The sequence below is a fragment of the Somniosus microcephalus genome, chromosome 12, assembly GCF_052327205.1.
Source record: "Somniosus microcephalus isolate GS21.2 chromosome 12, FLI_Smic_1.0, whole genome shotgun sequence".
Lineage (NCBI taxonomy): Eukaryota > Metazoa > Chordata > Chondrichthyes > Squaliformes > Somniosidae > Somniosus > Somniosus microcephalus.
In genome coordinates this window covers 73131335-73152302 of record NC_140998.1, presented here as the reverse complement: position 1 = coordinate 73152302, position 20968 = coordinate 73131335, and the positions used below count along the sequence as shown (strand labels likewise).

At 46.4% G+C, this 20968-nt stretch overlaps 1 protein-coding gene across 1 annotated transcript in view; it reads right to left on the bottom strand.

Annotated features, from left to right (window-relative positions):
* LOC147109298 (inverted formin-2-like) overlaps positions 1 to 20968 on the bottom strand; it is a 64645-nt gene that overhangs the window by 1826 nt on the left and 41851 nt on the right. Inside the window, exons 12-20 of the mRNA XM_086003105.1 lie at positions 20466 to 20566; positions 11917 to 11987; positions 10992 to 11099; positions 10828 to 10898; positions 9268 to 9388; positions 9022 to 9186; positions 8809 to 8911; positions 7382 to 7531; positions 2644 to 2699 (exon numbers count right to left, since the gene is read on the bottom strand). Of these exons, the coding sequence (XP_085859231.1) occupies positions 2671 to 2699; positions 7382 to 7531; positions 8809 to 8911; positions 9022 to 9186; positions 9268 to 9388; positions 10828 to 10898; positions 10992 to 11099; positions 11917 to 11987; positions 20466 to 20566 (919 nt within the window). The 3' untranslated portion in view covers positions 2644 to 2670. The remainder of the gene's footprint in view (positions 1 to 2643; positions 2700 to 7381; positions 7532 to 8808; positions 8912 to 9021; positions 9187 to 9267; positions 9389 to 10827; positions 10899 to 10991; positions 11100 to 11916; positions 11988 to 20465; positions 20567 to 20968) is intronic.

Below are 20968 nucleotides of genomic sequence, written 5' to 3'. Positions count from 1 at the left end.
TTGGTAGCACCCTTGCTTCCGAGTCAGAAAGTTATGGGTACAAATCCCACTCCAGAGACTTGAGCACAAAACTCTAGGCTGACACTCTAGTGCAGTACTGAGGGAGTGCTGCACTGTCAGAGGAGCCATTAAACTGAGGCCCTGTCTGCTCTTTTGTGGACGTAAAAGATCCCATGGCACTATTTCAAAGAAGAGCAGGGGAGTTATCCCTGGTGTCCTGGCCAATATTTATCCCTCAATCAACATAACAAAAACAGATTATCTGGTCATTATCACATTGCTGTGCACAAATTAGCTGCCATGTTTCCTACATTACAACAGTGACTGCACTTCAAAAAGTATTTCATTGGCTGTAAAGCGCTTTGGGACGTCCGTTGGTCGTGAAAGGCGCTATATAAATGCAAGCGAAACCTCTGCTTCCTGCCCGCATCCAGCCAGATTGAGAGGCTGGCTGGCTCCAGGCATGTAGGTCTGCTGCACAGAGGAGGGAGGGTTCGCGTGGAGGCCTGGTTGGAAAGAGGATCGGGGGCTCGGGAAGAGGTTTGGGGTGTCGGGCCGGGCTTGGAAGCGGATGGGGGGGGGGGGAAAATCGGGCAGAAGATCGGGTGCCAGGCCGGGAAGAGGATGGGGGGGTGGGGTCGGGAGAAGGCGGGGGGGGGGGGGGTCCGAAGAGGATCGGGGGCTGGAGGAGGGGGAATGATTGGAGGCCAGGGGTGGGTGCGGGCAGGGAGGCCTTGTGGAGTGATTGAGTGATTGGAGGCCTGGGGGGGGGGGGATGTTTCCGATCGTGGGGGGTGGGTTAGGCAGGGACCCTGGATCCAGGAGGTAGGTATAAAAGCTCTTACCTCCTGGATGCAGCAGTCCTCGCCTTGCTGTAACTGCCTGGTTTTACGAGGTGTATAAAACCCAACCAGCTACAGTTAAACACAAAATGGTGGTTAAAGAAGAGGCTTCCAGCCTCATTGCAATATTTAAATTGACGTCCCATCTCCTGGTAGTGGGTTGGCTGCCCACCCCCATTAAAACCGGAAGTGGGTGGGTTAGAGGTGGATTTCGATTTTTAACACTTTAGCTAACACCCCACTCCTAACCCATCTGCTTTTTTAGGTTAAAATGCGCCCGTTAACTCTGTTCCTCTCTCCACAGATGCTGCGTATTTCCAGCATTTTCTGTTTTTATTTCAGATTTCCAGCATCCGCAGTATTTTGCCTTTGTATAAGTATTTGTAATTGAGATTGATAACACACACGATGGAGTGGTAAGTTTACAAGTCCATGCTGATGGCAGGAGCCATGTCAGAAATTTGACCGTTCACTGCCCATAATTTAGGTTGGAAAATCACAGCTGGAGTCAACCAACAGGGGGCGTCTGAACATGCTTTTCAATTTCTATCTGGTGTTGTGTCTAGGTGCCAGTGACATGAGGAGTGGTTGGTTGCTGCTCAGGTACAAGGGGCTCTTGGGACTGAAGTGGCCCTTGTCTCATGATAGTTGAGTCCTGGGATGGACCCACCATTGGCTACGTCTTGTGTGACTGCCTGAGCCAGAGACCTGGCACGTGCTGCTGTCTCAAGAAGGTTGACTCGAGCAGTGCCACTAATACTGGGTGGTCACTGATCAGTGGAATGGTGGATCTAATGGCTTCCACCGGATCCTGGACACCCCAAGAGGTTGTTTCCTGTAACCTGGCCTGAAAGCCGGAGCTCTCAAGTCTGTCACCCAGAAATCCAGCAGCACAGATAATGGCACGTATTTTCCGATCAGGGCCCACGTATCCCAGGGGCGCATGCGGTTCGCAAGTATCACTGGGAGCACGTGGGCCATGGGGAGCCAATCAAAGAAGGGAATCTCCCTTCATACACTTGACAGATAGACCTTGACAGGTATGAATGGAGATCACCCCAAAAACACTGTAAAACATTAAATACATTTTTTAAAAGCCATCACATTTTTAAAATGAGTTGAAATTACAATAAATTAAATATTTTAAACAAAAAGTTTTTTTTACAGGGCTAAAACTAAACTTACCTTTTTTTAAAAGTATTTTTAAATGAAAAATGAGTGAATTAAAAAAAAACTTTTTTCAGCTCTTATGCTGGTAAAAGCAGGCCTTACGTAAGATTTCTAAGGGTTTTCTGCGGGCGGAGGTTCTGCAGAAAGCGGAACTATCCGCCCGCAGAGGCCCTTCTCTAGGGCAGGCGTCCGATTGACAGATCAGAAATACCGGTTTTCAGCACGTGAAACCGGCATTTCCGATGTCCTTACGGGTGTGTACACAGCGCGTACACACCTGTAGGCATCGGAAAATACGGCCCATATATCTACCTACAAGAGTATTGCCGATTGATCTGAAGTGTGAGGCTTGGTGCTGGTATGTAGGTATAAACAGGAGCTGCAATGCACGTTGTTATGTTGTTTCTGCTCCTGTGAGTATTATTATGGAATGTGAGTCCTCATATATAACTAGTAATTCCTTTGTCCTGATATCTCAAAGTAATTTTTTGCACAAAATGTTTTAAATTATTAATTTGAATTAAGGAAGGTAAATAACACAGCAAAGTGGGAATTTAATGGCACAAAAAATGAATGATCAGATACTTTGAATTAGGTGAAGAATTAAGAGGAGTAACACTTTTATGCCTACCTTGTAATATACGGTACTTTTTGGATACTAATTACTCGCAGTTCCAGAGCAGTCATCTGTTTTGAAATGAAAAATGTTGTCAAATATCAGAAATGTGAAACAGCAGAGTTTAAATGGTTTAGAATAAATGTTTAAGCTTTCTGAAGTATTTGTTACAGGAAAAATGGATAAATCAAGAAATTGTAGAAGTGCTGGCTACTTCTAACTATTTTTTCTTTCTCCAGATAAGTGGTAATTTCATCCTTAATTAAAGACTTTAAAATCTTCCCTGCCTCAAGATGTTAAACTAACTGGCCTACAATTACCCAGGTTAGCTGTGTCTCCCTTTTTTAACAATGGGTACGACATTGGTCACTCTCCAGTTCTCCAGCACACATCCACACTCAAGAGTCCTGAAATATAATTCCTAGGACCTCTGCAATTTCCTCCCTCAGAATCATCGGATGTATCCTGTTGGGCCCTGGTCCTTTGTTTTCCTTTAGCTTAGCTAACTTATCTAAAATGTTCCTTCTTTCCATCAAAGTATCACTCACCTCACAATCACTTCAGGATTCTCAATCTCTCCGATACCCTTCTCTTTACCAAAGAGCGATGTGAAATACATATTAAATACCTCCCCTCTTTTTTTGATCATCATCTAAAAATTGACAGTTCTCTCTTATGAGGTCCCACATTGGTTTTAATAATTCTCCTTTTACTGATGTACATGTAAAATACTTTACTGTTCCTTCTGATGTTTTTTTGAATTCGCTCTTAGCTTTCCTTAAGGCCGTAATTTTTCCCTAAAAAAACGGGTGGGTTTGGAACGTGGGGCAGTTAAATTGTTAAAAATGGGATTCCCGACCTCATCCCGATGGGGGCGGGACGGGGGGTGGGCAACAAACTCATTCCCAGGGGCAGAATGTCAATTTAAATATGATAACTGCATGTGGATGGGTTTCACACAATACGTGAAACTCGGCAGCTAAACCGGGGTGGGGACTGCTGCACCCAGGAGGTGAGTGGCTTTACACCGACCTCCTGGATCCGGGGTCCCTAACTAACCTACCCCCCACGATTGGAGGCCCCACCACAAGGCCTCCCCGCCCTCCCCAATCCACCGATGATGCTGAGGCCGGCCCTGATCCTCTCTTCCCCCTGCCAAACCCCAAACCCCCTCCATCCCCGATCAGGATACAGATCAGGGTCAAAATCCTGGGGCTACTGCTTCCTGAGCTATTGTTTAGGTGCTATCTCTATTAAGGGACAGGTTGTATTGTCAGGAAGAGACTTTGGCCTCAAAATTCAGGAATAAACATTTCCGAGCATGAGGTGGTGAGGTCCAAGCCGCCCCTAATATTGCAGGGGTGGGAGATCATAGAAAAGGTTCAAACATAGAAAAATATAGCATCATATCAGATAATTACTTGTAACGTTTCTTTCTGCTCTAACATGTATCCCAGGAATCAACCTAGTGAACCTTCTCTGCACTGTCTCCAATGTAAGTATATCCTTCCTTAAATATGGAGACCAAAACTGTACGCAGTACTCCAGGTGCAGTCTCACCAGCGCCCTGTAAAGTTGCATCAAAACTTCCCTACTTTTATACTCCATACCCCTTGCAATAAAGGCCAACATTCCATTAGCCTTCCTAATTACTTGCTGTACCTGCATGCTAACTTCTTGTGTTTCATGTACTAGGACCACCAGATCCCTTTGTACTGCAGCATTTTATAGTCTCACTCCATTTAAATAATAATTTGCTTTTTCATTCTTCCTTCCAAAATGGATAACCTCACATTTTCCCACATTATACTTCATCTGCCAAATTTTTGCCCACTCACTTAACCTATCTATATCCCTTTGCAGACTTGTTAAAGGGCTGGATTTTGACACTGGAGGCGTGTAGGAGGCGGGACTACAACTTTCGGGGTTGTAGTCCCGCCTCCATCGAGTTGTGGCCAACCCACTCGATTTTCACTTCATTGACCTTGTTGAGCCCGCCCAGCGGGCTCAGCAGGCCAATTAAGGGCCACCCGGTAACAGGTGACGTCACAGATTGACATTTCATCTGTCAAGAGCTTTTGACAGATGAAATATCAGCGTTTGACAGCTCTTTGAAGCTGTCAAACACTGACAATCTGTACACTAAGTTAATTCCTTCCTTTCAGGCTGATTTAGAGATCTTTCCAGAACAGAAAGCTGAATGCTGCAACATTTGACAGCTTGCGGCCATTCTGCTTTCTGTGCTGGTGAGATGAGGGACTCCCGAGACCTGAAGGAAGGAAGGCTGTAAAAGTATGTAAAGGTAATTAAACTTCTTTAAACACTTTACACACACCAAACACACTTAACTCTGCACTCATGCACCCATCACTCACCTGAACACCGGACATCTCGAACCCTCCAAGCCCTTCAGCCCGACGGTCCGCCTTGCTAACTTGGCGTGGTTTGGAGCCATCGGGAATCCCACACTTCAGGAATAAAAATAGGGATTAGGCTAAAAACTGCCTGTTAACTACCTGTTAACAGGTAGTTAATTGGCACTAATCCCCTTCCCGCCTCGGGGAGGCGGCTCCCAGCACAGGTCGGGTATCTGCCTCCTTTGAAACTGCTGGCATGGTGGCGGGTTGGGTTCGCGCCCCCCAATTTCGCGATTTTAACCCCCCACACGCCTCCAATCCCGCCTCCACGGCCCAATGAAAATCCTGTCCTTTGTGTCCTCCTCACAACTTGCTAACCCAGGTAAGACATGGTAGATGGGGGGAAATGCAGTAAATGTAATGTACATGGACTTTAGAAAAGCCTGTGACAAGGTACCACACGGGAGATTACTAAAGAAGATTAACATGGATGGAATTAGGGGGAGGATAGCAAATTTGATTAGAAATTGGTTAGAAGGGAGAAAATAGAGAATAGGAGTTAAAGACAGTTGTTCAGAATGATTGGAAGTAGGTAGTAGTGACCCACAGGGTCCAGTTCTGGGGCCATTTCTGTTCACTGTGTATATCAATGATTTGGATATAGGCCTAGAAGGAATGGTGTCAAAAAATTACAGATGATACCAAATTAGAAGGTATAGTTAATTCTTTAGAAAACCAAAGTAATCTGCAAAGGGATATTGATAAGATGATGGAATGGGCTAAAAAGTGGGAGATTAAATTCAAAGTCAGTAAGTGTGAGGTGATGCACTTTGGTAAAACAAATAACAGCAGTAATTATATTCTGAATGGAAGTAGGCTCAGTGCAACGGAAGAGCAGAGGGACTTGTGGGTACAGGTTCACAGGAGATTAAAGGCAACACCTCGGGTTGATAATAAGGCAGTTTAAAAAAGCTAATGGAATTCTAGGTTGTATCTTATAGTCCAGAGTCTGGTATGAAGTAATACAAATATGAAGAAAGACTTCAAAAAGTGGGACTTTTTCAAATTATGGGGAAATATGATAGAATGGTTTAAAATTGTTAAAGGATTGGACAATGTAGATAAAAGCAGACTGTTTCTAATAGTTGAGTCACGAACAAGGGGCCATGGAATAAATGTAGAAGATTTAGAACAGATGGCAATAGAAACCTTTTTACACAGAGTTGTGAGGCTGTGGAATTCACTTCCACAGTTAATGTTTGAGGCAAAAACTATGTCAACATTCAAGATTAGAGTGGATAGTTGGATGAAAGAAAAGGGGTTGAAGGGATATGGGAACCGGGTGGACAAATGTGATTAAACCTATTTGCTTGTGTGGAGGGTAAACACCAACATGGACTGGATGGGCTGAATGATCTGTATCTTTGCTGTAACTCTAATGTACTTCTATGTATAAGACAAACGTCCAAAACTACATTAGGAACTGCAATGAAGACAGGATGGGTTTGCTATGACTGGCTAATCAGGAGAACCAATGAACTTGCAGAAAAAAATAATCAGCAAAGTCCTTATCAAATAATTCAAATTGATCTTGCAGGTAAGTTTGAAATCATTGATAAATAAATATATATTGTTACTGTCCAAGCACAGACAATCTATAAAGAATCATTTTGGATTTGTTAGCAGAGGCAGTGTAGAGTTATTTGTTCATCACCCATTGTTTCTCAACCAGGCTCTGTCTATGAAGTAAGATCATAATAGATTTAAGTGTCAAGAATATCCTCGGGGATTCTCCCGATGAGCCGCCTTGACTTTGGTGGTAGCCACATAAATGGGGTTTCCGCTGATATTCCACCAAAGTTATGATGGCCAATTAAGAGAGCCACCTAGGAAATCCCCTGCGAAGGAGTTCATAACTGTTGAATGTGAGCTTACCCAAGAAAAAACTCTGAAAATGAATTCTCCCGCTGGTTTTCAAATCACTCAGTGAGACAAAGAAGCTGATAAATCCTTTTACACTTTGAAGAGACACAGTTTGCCACCTGTACTGTGAAAATTCTAATGCATGCTGAGAAAGCAAAAGTACAGGGAGAGCTTGAACACCCAATTTAGCTGAGTGCTACGGTATGGGATCACATCCAGGAGTGTCCAACTAGCAAGTTCTTGATCTTGATATTATCAGGGGAGGAAAAAATTGCTAAGGAAGAATTTCATATTTTTGTTTTCTAGGCACGCTCGTGTACACTCTGCAATATTGTTCAGTATACCAAGGGGCATTTCTTTGGGAAACCAATATAATATTTAGTTACATGCAACATTAAAAAAGGTTCCACACGAATGCATCTTGCAGTTGTTTGCAATGGTTTGTGACAAAACAAACTCTGAGGCAGTCTTACCCGATTCTATCTGATCGTTCAATATTTCAGTAGCAGAACGTTTCGGAGCAAATTCTCTTTTGCATCCGCTTGTAAAATTCCTTTTCTGGTGAAAACCTTTTCTCATATCAAATAGAAGTTTCTCAATGATATTGTTCCCATCTTGTTTTGCTAATGATTTGTGAATTGAAAAGCAAAGAAAGTGCAAATTATTATGTGTCCTTTGAAGGTTAAACTCACATCATTAATTTCAGACTTTATATCATCTTTATCTTCGGCTTCAAGCATAAAGGTTGTAAAAAGCAGGAAGAAGTCAAGAAATACAATCCAAAATTTAATTATATTGCCCTGATAAAAAATAATACAACAGTTTGAGTTTTTCAACAAGCAGTAGTAAAACTACTTTGACAGTATTAGTGCCATGAAATATAACATTGATAGAGTTTTCTGGTTGAAAGAAGAGGCGGCTATATAATACTTTTATACAACAAGTGAGAGGCCTGTCTGCTTAGGGGCAAAGGGTTATCTCCTGCACATTTGGCTGTGGAACTGTGCTACAATCAGATCTATGGGTCAACTAAAGCTCTCATGACATACCATTCAAGTCCTCAAGCAACAATTCTGCTGCCTTTATAGGTCTGGTGGCTCTCTGTAATTCAGTGCACAAAGAATGTCCCGTATGATAGTGGTTTGCTAAATGCTGCATAACTTTAGCTCTGCAATGGGGACACCATTGGACAAGGACAAGGACCTTCAGCTTGATGAGGGAGAGGACGTTGATGACAGAGGATGGCAAGAATGTGGGAGAGCTACAACTTTTGTCAGAGCTCTTTGGCAACAACTCATTGAGGAGCGCTTCAGCTGAATAATCTCTGCATTAAAAGTTATGTCCAACATCTCCCCCATTCCTTCCACCCTCAAATAAACTGCATCTGACCAAAGGCCAGCATTGATATTCATGTCAACTAATATTGCAGGTCATCGGAGATTACAGAAACACTCTCTCGCACTAAGATTGCAAAAAGTCACTGGTCTGGACCTTGGCCTGAAGGCACAATTTTCTTCTTCCCTTATATTGGCATCCTTACAAAATAAAATGTGATAAAAGCCATTAAATTATCTTTCTAGGGAGGAGGAACCTGGCACCCACCTCTGACAGCAGCAGCGGCCCACTTATTCTTGCTTGTGGGGGGAGGTGGGTACACAAGGTGCACTCATAATGGTGCGGCCTCGGGGACATGTAAATCAGGGAACCTCCCCCTGACCACACTGGCACGGTCAGTGGCAGAGGTTCCTAACTAGCACAATCCAGCCGTCCAGAAACATTGGCCTGCATCTTTTTGGGGCCTAAAAGTTAATTGTTTATTTAAGAATAAAACATAGCTAAACCTTAAATTTTATGAATAAATTTGTTAATATAAAGCCTGTACTATTGTCTCTAAACTTACTGATGCATTCATTTGGTTCCTTTTTCCCTTTTGCTTCTTGCATTGCAAGTTGTTGTTCTCTTTTCTTCACTTTTGCTGTCTGTTCTTTTCTTTCATTATTGTCCTACAGCCAGAATCGGAGAGAGTTACTTAAGTGTGGAAAAGTGCAGTTCTAAGGCAAGTAAGCCATTTTGTCACTTTTTGTGCCAGATTACAATTTTGGTTACTTATTACCTTGATTGCTTGCAAGAACAGTTCTCGGAATGTTTTGATTGTGATGAACAATTCATCCAGTGAAAACGTATTTTGATCTTCACAGAAATATTCAGCCATGTGTTTTCTTTCGCACTCTATAGCCTTCAGAAGACTCTTGAGCTCCTCAGATATAATGAGACCTTGCTGCCAATTAATTCTTGTTAATAGTGGAATGCCACAAATGTGATTTTGAGAAATTTAACTTGCAATTGTATTTTCACTTACTTGAATTGGATTTCTGAATTGTAATTTTACATCATCTAGAGATGATGCAATGTCATCGCTGATCTTCCCCAAGCGCTGTGAAAGTCTGCTTACTTCAGACTGGATGAAGTCAATTTTAATACTAAAGAGAAACCAGTCAAATATTATAAAGATCTGTGTGTGCTGTGTACACATAGGAATCAATAACAACATGCATAAATTGACAAGTATCCATTTATAAAGACTCAAAATACAAGGTTAATCTTTTTAGTATGTTATTTTAGTTCATTATTTTTAGTACGACACTGCTGTAGTCCCTGAAGATCTGCATCATATTTGAAATTTTGTTCAATTGCAGCAAATTGCAGTGCTTTGTACCATGAGATAATAGGACACAGATTTACACCTACGATTTCCCCATGGCAAATTATCGGTGTTAACATTATTGGCAGCACTGAATGGAAGCCAGGTGTTTCCTCAAAGGGAGGGATGAAAAATTACCCTGGGCTACTGTTATACATCTCCTGATTAGTTGTTGCTGTGGTATCTTCACACTTTGGAGAACAGTGTGAAGTAGTGGAAGTATTCATAGACTGATTAACAGTCTGAAAGGCCGTGACCTGAACACTCCTTCCATGACCGTAATCATCTTTATACCAGCCGATAGGGTGGTTAGTCCTATACAGTGCGAGGGTGGTAGCTGGAAATTTATTTATTTATTTATTTTTATTCGTTCATGGGATGTGGCAAGACCTGCATTTATTGCCCATCCCTAATGGCCTTTGAGTGGCTTGCTAGGCCATTCAGAAGACAGTAAAGAGTCAACCACCTTGCTGTGGGTCTGGCGTCACATATAGGCCAGACTAGGCAAGGACAGCAGATGTCCTTCTCTAAAAGGACATTAGTGAACCAGATGGGTTTTTATGACAATCCGGTAGTTTCATGGTCACCATTATTGATACTAGGCTTTATCCCAGATTTATTTAATTAACTGAATTTAAATTCACCAGCTGCCATGGTGGGATTTGAACTCTTGCCTCGGGATTACTTAGTCCAGGCCTCGGGATTACTAGCTCAGTAACATTACCACTATGCCACCATTCCTATAAATATGGAGTGACATTACCAAAAATTTAGAAGCGGGTTAACTGTCTGGTCTTCCAATTCGGAAATAATGTTTGATACATTAGGGAGGAGGGGGGAGGCAATTTAGGTTTGGAATAAAATATCACATTACCCTTTGATTGAATGTCTGAAATCAAGAACTGGTTGTACACAAATCTGAGTCTTGCGGCTTTTTTCTTTATTCGTTCCTGGGATGCGGGCGTCACTGGCAAGGCCAGCGTTTATTGCCCAGGCCAGCGTTTATTGCCCATCCCTAATTGCCCTCGAGAAGAGGTGAGCCGCCTTCTTGAACTGCTGCAGTCTGTGCGGTGAAGATACTCTTGTGGTTGGACCTCTAGTGCATACTGCTACCACACCGTTTAAGCAAAATTTAGTGCATTGAACGTAGTTATATGTTGTGTGCTAAAGGTACTGTGGACCTACAGTCATTTCAAGATGACAACTTAAAATTCCTACCTTGCTGCTTTTGATACTGATTTCAGGTCATCAGGAAGATTTAGAAGGTCTGGATGGGATTTTTCAACCTCCTGTTATAAGGAACCAAGTGAAAAATACAGTGTAACACTTGGGTTGCAAAATATCTAAAGATATCTGATTCATAACATGAAATGCGACTGTACCTCCACAGCATAGTGCAGCAGCGTAATTCGTGGCTGGCTTGCTTTTGTCTCTTTCAGTTTAAGTAGAGTGTTTATTTTGAACCCATTTGCATTTCCTGTGGCACTGCCCTGATACCAGAAAAAGATGTGGTGAACACACTAAACAATGTATTCTGCTTTTTGCAACTTTCTATTAATGATCACAGAAGAACATGTCACTCTACTCCCGTGCTTCAGCAAATCAGTGTTAGTTTAGTGAAAATTAGTAATTGTCACACTTGTACACTCTCTTGTGTAAACCATCGTTTTGTAACAATGGGACTCAAATCCTGCTACTGGTGCAATTGAAGTTTATTTACGCCCTCTGGCACAGTGCACTGATTATTGCAAATTTCTGCTCCAGCTCATTTGAATAATTACACATAGCTGCAAATGTAGCTTTGTCCTTGAGCAGGGAGAAAGCGGAGTTAGACCAATAGAAATTCTAGCCAGCAGGTCCAAATAAAAAGGATGTACTCATTTAAAGGTATATGGGGTCAAATGTTTATTTCATGTTTTATCAAGCTTGAACATGAATTTCCTGTGCAGGTCCATGGGAAAGGTGGGGCAATGTATCTAAATGCACACTAGGTGGAAGAGCTCTGTCCCAGGTTGTTTGCTCCCTCTGCACCCACTATGCACTTGTATGGCAGTGCACAAAGTTGGGAATTTCAGCACCAGTGTATTTTTTTTTAATTGATTGATAGGCAATTTTGAAAACAAGAAATTATTTGGCTTTTTGTAAATAATTGGAAAATCCAAACTTTAATAGCATGGCCCAATTTATGCAGGAATGTTCAGTGTATATTTTCTGATTAGTTAATAACTTTGGTTTGTCGTTATGAAAAAGTGTTCTGAAAAGTACCGCAAAAATTAATGATTTTCATAACATTCATAATATACATACATAGTTGAGAAAGTTTCCAATTTTAAGAATCAGTTGACAGAAGTGGGGCAGTCTTGAGGTAGATAGAAGATCTGTACAAAAACAGAAAACGTGGAAAATCACATCTCCTAGTACTGTACACCATAACTATAATTCATGGTCTGTTACACTTTTTTTTTACAGATCTGTTGGAGACCTTTAGCGTGCAGGTTTATGCTGGTATGAAGCAATTTCATTTTCCAACTGAAAGATAAACTGGCAGTATAAACCAGGAGTCAGGCATTGACCTGATTCTGGAGTGAAGCAGACTAGCTGGAGATGGTCATCTGACACTGTTTCAGTTTGATACCACATGGAGTGCAAGTTCATTGTGGTGGTGAACCTGGTTGGCAAAGTGCGTACGATGTCTAAACATTTAAATTTCTAACTTCTGGGAGACAGCTCTGTGCATGCATTTGTCAAGGCATATGCAAAGCTCCCTTCTAAACAGGACAGCTAAAGTTCTAGCCAAACAGGAACCAACAAATGTAAACAAGTTTTGCCTGGCTGGAGCCTAAACTACAGCTATTGCTCTCAGCCCAGTAGGTCAGTATAAATGTATCCTTAGAGATCATGTAGCAATAATCTGTTGGGCACCATATTTTGTACATTTACAGTTGGATTAAATAAAATGTGAGGCCTTGTAAGGTGTACAGCCTCCACATATCAGTTAAGAGGCCCAGGAACACGATGGGACAGGGACAGGGACTTTCTAGGTCGGGTGTCTCCACAACCTTGACCTTGTAGAAGCTTGGAACACCTTTGGAGGCTGGTATTCCACAAAAAAAACACTCAACGTAGCTTTAACATGAAGTAAAGCTTTTAAATTTGACCACTAGATTTTCTTCAAATAATTTTGAAAAACAACCAAGCAAATACTGGAGAGTGTTGAGATACCGCGGCAAACGTGGGAGTCGAGACCAGAGCTAGTAAAACAGAACAGCTTTTTATTTCAGCCTCATGGCAAAACAGGAACTGGAAGAGCCCGCGCCTGACTTAAATACTCCCCAGACAGGAAGTGCTCCCGGCAGCCTGTCCCTGTGGGAAACAAGTTGCTGGAGGAAAGGGCCCCCGGTTGGGGGCGTCTGCTTAAACTGTCCGTACCGCCGTGAGCGGATTGTGTCCAGTGGTGGCGTGTCGCCACAGAGCTCCCCCCAGAATCCGCTTAGGAGGAGTGGACGAGTCGTGACGGTGGTCTGATGGTTCTGCCGCAGCGGCTCTGCGTGATCGCCAGTCTAGTTGGCGGGGCCTGGTGGTTCGCCGCCGGCTGTGCTGGCTTGCTGGACGGTCTCTAGTTGGAGGCCGGGCCACGGGGACCTGTTCCCCTGGTTCTGTGTGTGCTGGTTTGAGCCGGTCGATGGAGACTGTCTCGACCCTGCCGCCGAGTCGCAGCTTGAAGACCTTGTCCCCGGTTTGTAGTACTTCGTACGGTCCGTCGTACGGGGGTCGCAGGGGTCCGCAGTGCGCGTCGTGTCGCATGAAGACGAAGCGCGCCTGCTGTAAATTTGGCGGAACGTGAGGTGCGAGTTCGCCGTGTCGGTTGACCGGAAGTGGGGCGAACTGCTGAGCGGAAGAGAAAAAGTTGAGCCGCTGCTGGTCGGCCGACCAAGGCGTGGTAGCCTCCGGAAGGAATTCGCCTGGGACGCGCAGTGGTTGTCCGTAGACTAACTCTGCTGCCGAGGACTGGAGGTCTTCTTTGACCGCGGTGCGTAGGCCTAGTAGTACCCACGGTAGGCGGTCAGTCCAGGTACTGTCCTGCAGGCTGGCACGGAGTGAGGCCTTGAGTGACCGGTGGAAGCGTTCACAAAGCCCGTTGGCCTGCGGGTGGTACGCCGTGGTTCGGTGGAGCGTCACACCGAGGTTGCGTGCTGTGGCTGTCCAGAGTTCGGAGGTGAACTGGGTGCCTCTGTCGGAGGTTATGTCGGCCGGTACGCCGAACCTCGCTACCCAGGTGTTAACGAACGCCCTGGCGATGTCGGCTGTGGTGGTGGAGGTCAGCGGCACTGCCTCAGGCCAGCGTGTGTAGCGGTCGACCATCGTGAGGAGATAAGTCTGGCCTTGCGATGGCGGCAGGGGCCCAACGATGTCGACGTGTACGTGGTTGAAGCGGCGGCTGGGTACCTTGAAGTCTCCCAGGGGTGCTTTTGTATGCCGTTGTACCTTAGCCCGTTGGCAGGCGAGGCAGGAGGTGGCCCAAGTCCGAACATCGCTGCTGAGGCCGCGCCAGACGAAACGCTGGGAGAGGAGTTTGACGGACGCGCGGGAACCCGGGTGGGAGAGCCCGTGGAGCGCGTCGAAGACGCGGCGGCGCCAGGTTTCAGGGACGACCGGCCTGGGTTGGCTGAGTGTGATGTCGCAAGTAACTGCCGTGGCTTCGGGCCCGTGCGCGACCTTGGCTAGGCGTAGCCCTGGCAGGCTGGTAGCCGCCGAGAGGAGGTCTGGGTCCGTGAGCTGGGCTGCTGCTAGTAGCACGTAGTCGACCGTGAGGTGATTCGCGCAGATGGCGGGATGGGAAAGGCAGTCGGCGACAACGTTGTCTCTACCGGAGACGTGCTGGATGTCCGTGGTAAACTCGGACACGGCCGCGAGCTGGCGTTGCTGCCGAGCGGACCAGGGTTCGGTGTGCTTGGCCATCGCGTATGTGAGTGGCTTGTGGTCCACGTACGCGGTGAAGGGGCGTCCTTCCAGGAGGAACCTGAAATGGCGGACCGACAGGTGGAGCGCGAGAAGCTCGCGGTCGAAAGTGGAGTATTTGACCTCCGGGGGGCGCAGTTGGCGGCTGTAGAAGGTAAGTGGCTGCCACGCGCCATTAACCCACTGCTCGAACATGGGCCCGACCGCGTGGTCGGAGGCGTCGGTGGTGAGCGCAACCCGGGCGTCGGCCCTCGGGTGCGCGAGCAGAGTGGCGTCGACGAGCGCGTTTTTGGTGGCGTCGAAGGCGGCTGACGTGTCAGTGGTCCAGGCTACGGCCATCTTGCCGGATTTACCTCGGAGGGAGTCGTATAGGGGCTTCATGAGGGCTGCAGCTCTGGGGATGAACCTGTTGTAGAAGTTCACCATCCCGAGGAACTCCTGGAGGCCCTTGATGGTTGTGGGGTGGGGGAACTGCTGGACGGCCTGCACCTTGTTGGGCAGGGGGACGGCCCCAGCAGGGGTGATGTGGTGACCGAGAAAATCGATCTCGGTTAGGCCGAATTGGCACTTCGCCGGGCTGAGGATGAGCCCGTGTTGGGCTAGGCGCCCGAACAGGACGCGAAGGTGTTCGAGGTGTTCCTGTTTGGAGGAGCTGGCCACGAGAATGTCGTCTAGATAGACGAATAGGAAGTTCAGGTCCCGCAGGATCGAGTCCGTAAGGCGCTGGAAAGCCTGGGCTGCATTCTTGAGGCCGAAGGGCATCCTCAGGAACTCGAACAGGCCGAATGGGGTGATGACGGCCATTTTGGGGATGTCCGCGGGGTGTACGGGGACTTGGTGGTAACCGCGCACCAGGTCGACTTTGGAAAAGACGGTTCGTCCGGCCAGTCGGGCCGAGAAGTCCTGGATGTGAGGCACCGGGTATCGGTCGGGGGTGGTGGCGTCGTTAAGGCGGCGGTAGTCCCCACAGGGGCGCCAGCCTCCGCCAGGCTTACGGGCGATGTGGAGGGGCGAGGCCCAGGGGCTGCTGGAGCGGCGGATGATGCCGAGTTGTTCCATGGTGGTGAACTCGGCCCGCGTGATTTCCAGCTTGGCCGGGTTGAGCCTGCGGGTGTGGGCAGAAACTGGAGGGCCGGTGGTGGGGATATAGTGCTCCACCCCGTATTTGGCGGCTTTGGCCAAAAATGTTGGGTTGGTGAGGGCGGGAAACTCGGCTAGGAGTGCCGAGTAGTCGTCCACGGCCCTGGCGAGGCAGTAGGTCATCAGGCCGGCCGAACGGTCCGGGGTAAAGGCGCCGGGTATGGTGGCCATAGTGTTGGTGTCGACGAGGCGGCGCCTCGGAATGTCGACAAGGAGGCCGTGGGCGCGTAGGAAGTCGGCGCCGATGAGTGGGCAGAGGACCTCGGCGGTGAGGAACTCCCAGCGGTAGCGGCGGCCCGCAAGGTCGAGCGTGACCATGCGGGTGCCATATGTGCGGATGTCCGAGCCATTGGCGGCGGCCAGCGTGATACCTCGTGTGCCGCGTTGGATTTCGAGGGCGGAGGCGGGGGTGATGCTGTGCTGGGCCCCTGTGTCGCACAGAAATCGGCGGTTGGTTCTGTCATCAGTGACGTACAGTAGAGGCCCCTTTTGCCCCACGGCCATTGCGGGGGCCGGTGCGGGGGGGAAATTGAAGGTACACGGTGGCGTGCAGCATTGGGCCTTAGTGCCAAAACGGGTGTGGTAGTAACAGTGGCCCGGAGTGGTAGGGCGGGCGGGCCTGGTGGGCCGGGGAGACCGCGTGGTCGTTGCCGCGAGGTCGGGCGTGACGTCGCGCGCGGACTGTGCAGAGAGCAGCCGGTCGGACTTTTCTGCTATGTCATTCAGGTCTGTGGAGCCGGACTCCACAATGAGCGGGCGGATGCTGGCGGGAAGTTGCCGAATGAAAAGCGTGCGAAAGAGGGCGCCGGGGGGCTTGTCGTCCGCGAGGGACAGCATGTGGGAAAGCAGGTCTGATGGTGAAGCGTCACCGAGACCGGGGAGGTCAAGGAGTTGGCAGTGGCGCTGGTAAGAGGACGTTTGAAATTTTTTAAGGAGCGCAGCCTTCAGATGTTCGTACTTGCCAGTCTGTGGTGGGTCCTGCAGCGCTGCCCAAACTTTGGGGACGGTAGCGTACGTGAGCGAGGAGACGAGGTAGTCGTACTTCATGGTGTCGCCTGTGATGCCTTTCAGCCGGAATCTGGACTCGGCTTGAACGAACCAGGCTTCGGCCAAGTTTTCCCAAAAGTCTGGTAATTTAACCGTGACTGCGTTTGTATCCGCTATGCTAGCTTAGGATTCGTCCTGAGCGTCGGGGTCACCAGTGTTGAGATACCGCGGCAAACGTGGGAGTCGAGACCAGAGCTAGTAAAACAGAACAGCTTTTTATTTCAGCCTCATGGCAAAACAGGAACTGGAAGAGCCCGCGCCTGACTTAAATACTCCCCAGACAGGAAGTGCTCCCGGCAGCCTGTCCCTGTGGGAAACAAGTTGCTGGAGGAAAGGGCCCCCGGTTGGGGGCGTCTGCTTAAACTGTCCGTACCGCCGTGAGCGGATTGTGTCCAGTGGTGGCGTGTCACCACAAGAGAAACATTAGGGGACATTTTACTGGGTCTGTACCCAGGTGCGCTGAATCATCTGGGCACAGTGAACAATGGAAAACTGAGCACTCGTGGTCACAGCATAGCCCCCTGACAGGGTTAATTTTAATATTGGGGGGTGTTCTGTGGGCAAGTGCTGATGCCTCCAATTGGATGCAGTGATAAAGGCACAAGAAATTACAGCACTGCGGCAGACCATAAAGCTCTTTGGCTGTCTAAAGGGGCTTAAGCATCTTGAGGCTTTGGGAGGGTCTGTAGAGAAAATAAAGTTAACTGAGGCAAGATTAAATCTGGAACTTGCTGCGAGAAGCCCAAGAGAGCACTTGTGTCCAGTTCATACTGCCTGCCAGCAGACCTCATTTTTAATTTTATGTGCCAAGGAGGAAGAATTAGTGGCTGAATTAAGCCATCATGATGTCAAAAAAGAGCGTTGGTTGCATAAAGCCACTCTACGTTGATGAAGGGACGATTGTGGAGCTGCTGGAAGAAGTGGTGCAAAGGAAGAATGCTGTGTTTCCCCACCATGGAAGGAAAGAATCCAGGACTGGCATGCAGAGCATGGCAAGTGGTAGCTGGGACCATAAAGTCTAGCAGCACTGTCCACAGGACATGGAGGCATTGCAGAAAGAAATTAAGTGACCTCGCCAAGAGGGTGAAAGTATGAAAAGTTCTGGGTGCAATAAATGGCAAGTTCATAACATTATGAGCTCCTACGGTTAACCCCCTTAACTTCCTTAATAGAATGCTCAGACTGTATGTGACCAGATGCAAAGAATCCTTCACATCAATGCCAGATTTGCTGGAAGTTGCCTTGATGCCTTTGTTCTCAATAATTCTGCCCTCCCCGAGCTCTTCAAAGATGATAGTCAAGTGACCAGATGACTTGGTGTGAGTGGCAAGAAGTTGAGGAGTGCACATGCTTTTACCGGATAGGAAGTGCCATAGAGGTGTTAAAGGAGCATTTTTGCTATTTTGATAGATCAGGAGGGACTCTACAAAATGCTCCCATATGTGTATCCCATATAGTCATAGCATGATGTGCCCTGCTCAATTCTTCCACTCAAAAGGTGCCTAGATATTCCTGTAGGTTTTTATAACCTCTAGGAATATATGATCATGAGATAAATGCATCTTCCCTTACAACCACGTTCAAGGGATCAGTAGCCATCCTACTTCTGCTTCACGCCGTGAATCCACTTTGTGATTAAACATGCCTTTTTTTCTCCTATTTTAGAGCTTCTCTGAGGTGCAACCTGTGGGCCAGTATTGTGAGAGGTGGTTGGCTGCTCTATGTTACAAAAGGCTCATGGGCTTGAAGTGGTTGTCCTCTCAAAGCAGCTCGGTCCTGGGACCAGACTACAGCTCTGGACCTTCTGTTTGGTGTTATCTCCTGTGCGCCACTTGCATACAGCTTGGAGGAGGTAGACGATAACCCACACGTGCTGCTGTCCTGAGAAACAGAAGCCTCATGCATGTTCCTCCACCCACCACCATTCTACTAGGCTCTGGATCAGTTTGTCCATGGATTGGTGAAATGACAGGTCTGATGACAGTTATCAGAAGCTACAATCCCTGAGATGCATTGCTTGCATTCCTGCCCCAAGTGCCTAAAAACTCAGGGTTGTGTCGAATCTGTCCCGTCCTGCCATCAGGACTGCCATGTACATCTATGGAGAAGGAAGTCGTCACTGGTCCCTGGCTATTTCTGAGGTGGGGAACTGTGGAAGATTCCAGTGAAGCAGTCATATGCTTCATTGATATCTGCAATGAGGAAAAATATTCCCTGATATTAATGTAAATAAATGCTATGGACTTCAGAGTCGCACCTATCAATTGCTGCACAATCATTTGAGGCTGATCTCTACGTATGTGACGAACTTCGAACATTCTTCTTTACAGGTGAGTACCCATGAGATCGGAGTCCCATGACTCCTAAACCAAGGGCAGCCTTCTCCACAGCTTCCACTGGGAAGCTGGCACATCCTCGCCTATTCCCCACTTCTCCAGCACCCTACTGCCATATCCTCACTTACACAATCTGCTTCTTCCCCCGAGCGAAAGTATCTAAGCTGGTGCATGAGAGAGACAAAGCAAGGCTTGCAGGAGGTGACATCAAAGAGGTCGAGACATCCATCTATCCATCCATCAAAAAAGCAAACATTTGTGACAAATGCAATGTTCAAAATAAATATGAAAGTAATTTCCAACCTACCCTTTTGCAGCCCTCGCATATATTTACATATATATGAGGGTTGTACTCAGCCCTGCTAGTGTGTGTGAAAATGAGCTGATCCACGATTCTCAGCAGAATCAGCACGGAATGGATTAGTGGGCGGACTTCCCTGCTCAGCAGGGCAACATCAGGGCTAATGGCCACATGGAATTTCGGGGTCACTGTTTCCTGATTTCATTTATAGGTTGTTGAATGGAGTTTTTAATACTTTAGATTGAGTGAATTTGGACATTTCTTATCTATAACCAGGATTTGGCTACACTTGTGCTAAATGCTGATTTGTTGCATTAATGTAAGCTTAGTGAATGAATTTGCATTGACAGGCAATGTGCCAACTTTACACCATATCATTTATATTATCTGAAAATGTACATGTAGCTAGTTTAAAACTGCTTTCGTCTTTATTTTAGGTGTTGCGTTTATGCACAAATTGTTGCTTTTCCACAGAGAATACGGCAAAAGGAATCGGGTGGTTACAGCTGCAAATCCAGCAGCCATTTACATTGTGACCCAGGTCTTATGTGCATCTCCCCCCTTCACCCCTCTCCTCACTTCCCCACCATTAGCCACTGTTTCTTCAGCCGTCTAGGCCCCATGCTCGGGAATTCCCTCCCTAAATCGCTCTACCTCTCCATCTCCCTCTCTTCCTTTAAAACCCTGTTCACAACCCACCTCTTTGCCGCCTCCTAATATCCTTTTTTGTCTGATTACACTGCTGTGAAGCATTTTTCTACATTACAGGTGCTATATAAATGCAAGATGTTGTTACTCTCGCATTGAATTCATTATGAAAAACAGTCATAAAGAAAGTGTTTTATGCTGACTTTATTACTTTCGTAAACAGAGAACTTTTGATGTTTTTAACAATAATTTTGAATCAGACATTTAACTTGCAGACTGCTCCGTTAGGTGTTATTTTACCATTTTAACTATTATCACGCCAAAATTATGAGACAGACTAGTTTTAACTGGCAATGTAAACCAGTAAATAATATTTTGAGAAGAAGAAATATTGTTATGGCTAAAGTAGAATGTATAGTACTCACGTTCACATGCCTTTTTAACCAGTTCTGCATTTGGCTGATGAAAGTTTTGTGTAACAATTATGTCTTCGCATGACAGCAAACAATCAATCCGTAGCTTATAGCTGTTGGAGTGATAACAAATCAACTATATTACATAGTTCTTAATTATCTTCTTTTGTCATTTCTTTAGTAAGATTGAAAATATATCTACAACTGGTGCATGGAACACTTTTACACAATAAAAAAATCAGCCACCATTGAATGTTGCTGGGGAAGAGGGTGTGAGGAGGTATGGGACGGAAGATGTTGCACATTTGTTGCCCCAATGCGGACTGAGAGAGTCTGACAGAACATGGAGTCAGGTCAGATTCTCCACATACAGAGTTCCTTACCTTGCCAGGTCATCAGAGGGAGCCACAGACAGTGCTTCTCCACAATTCTGATGGACAACTCAAAAAAATGCATTGGCAAAGGTCTGGGAGCAGATTGCCTTTCTGCTCTGTTACCCAGGAAATGATATATGG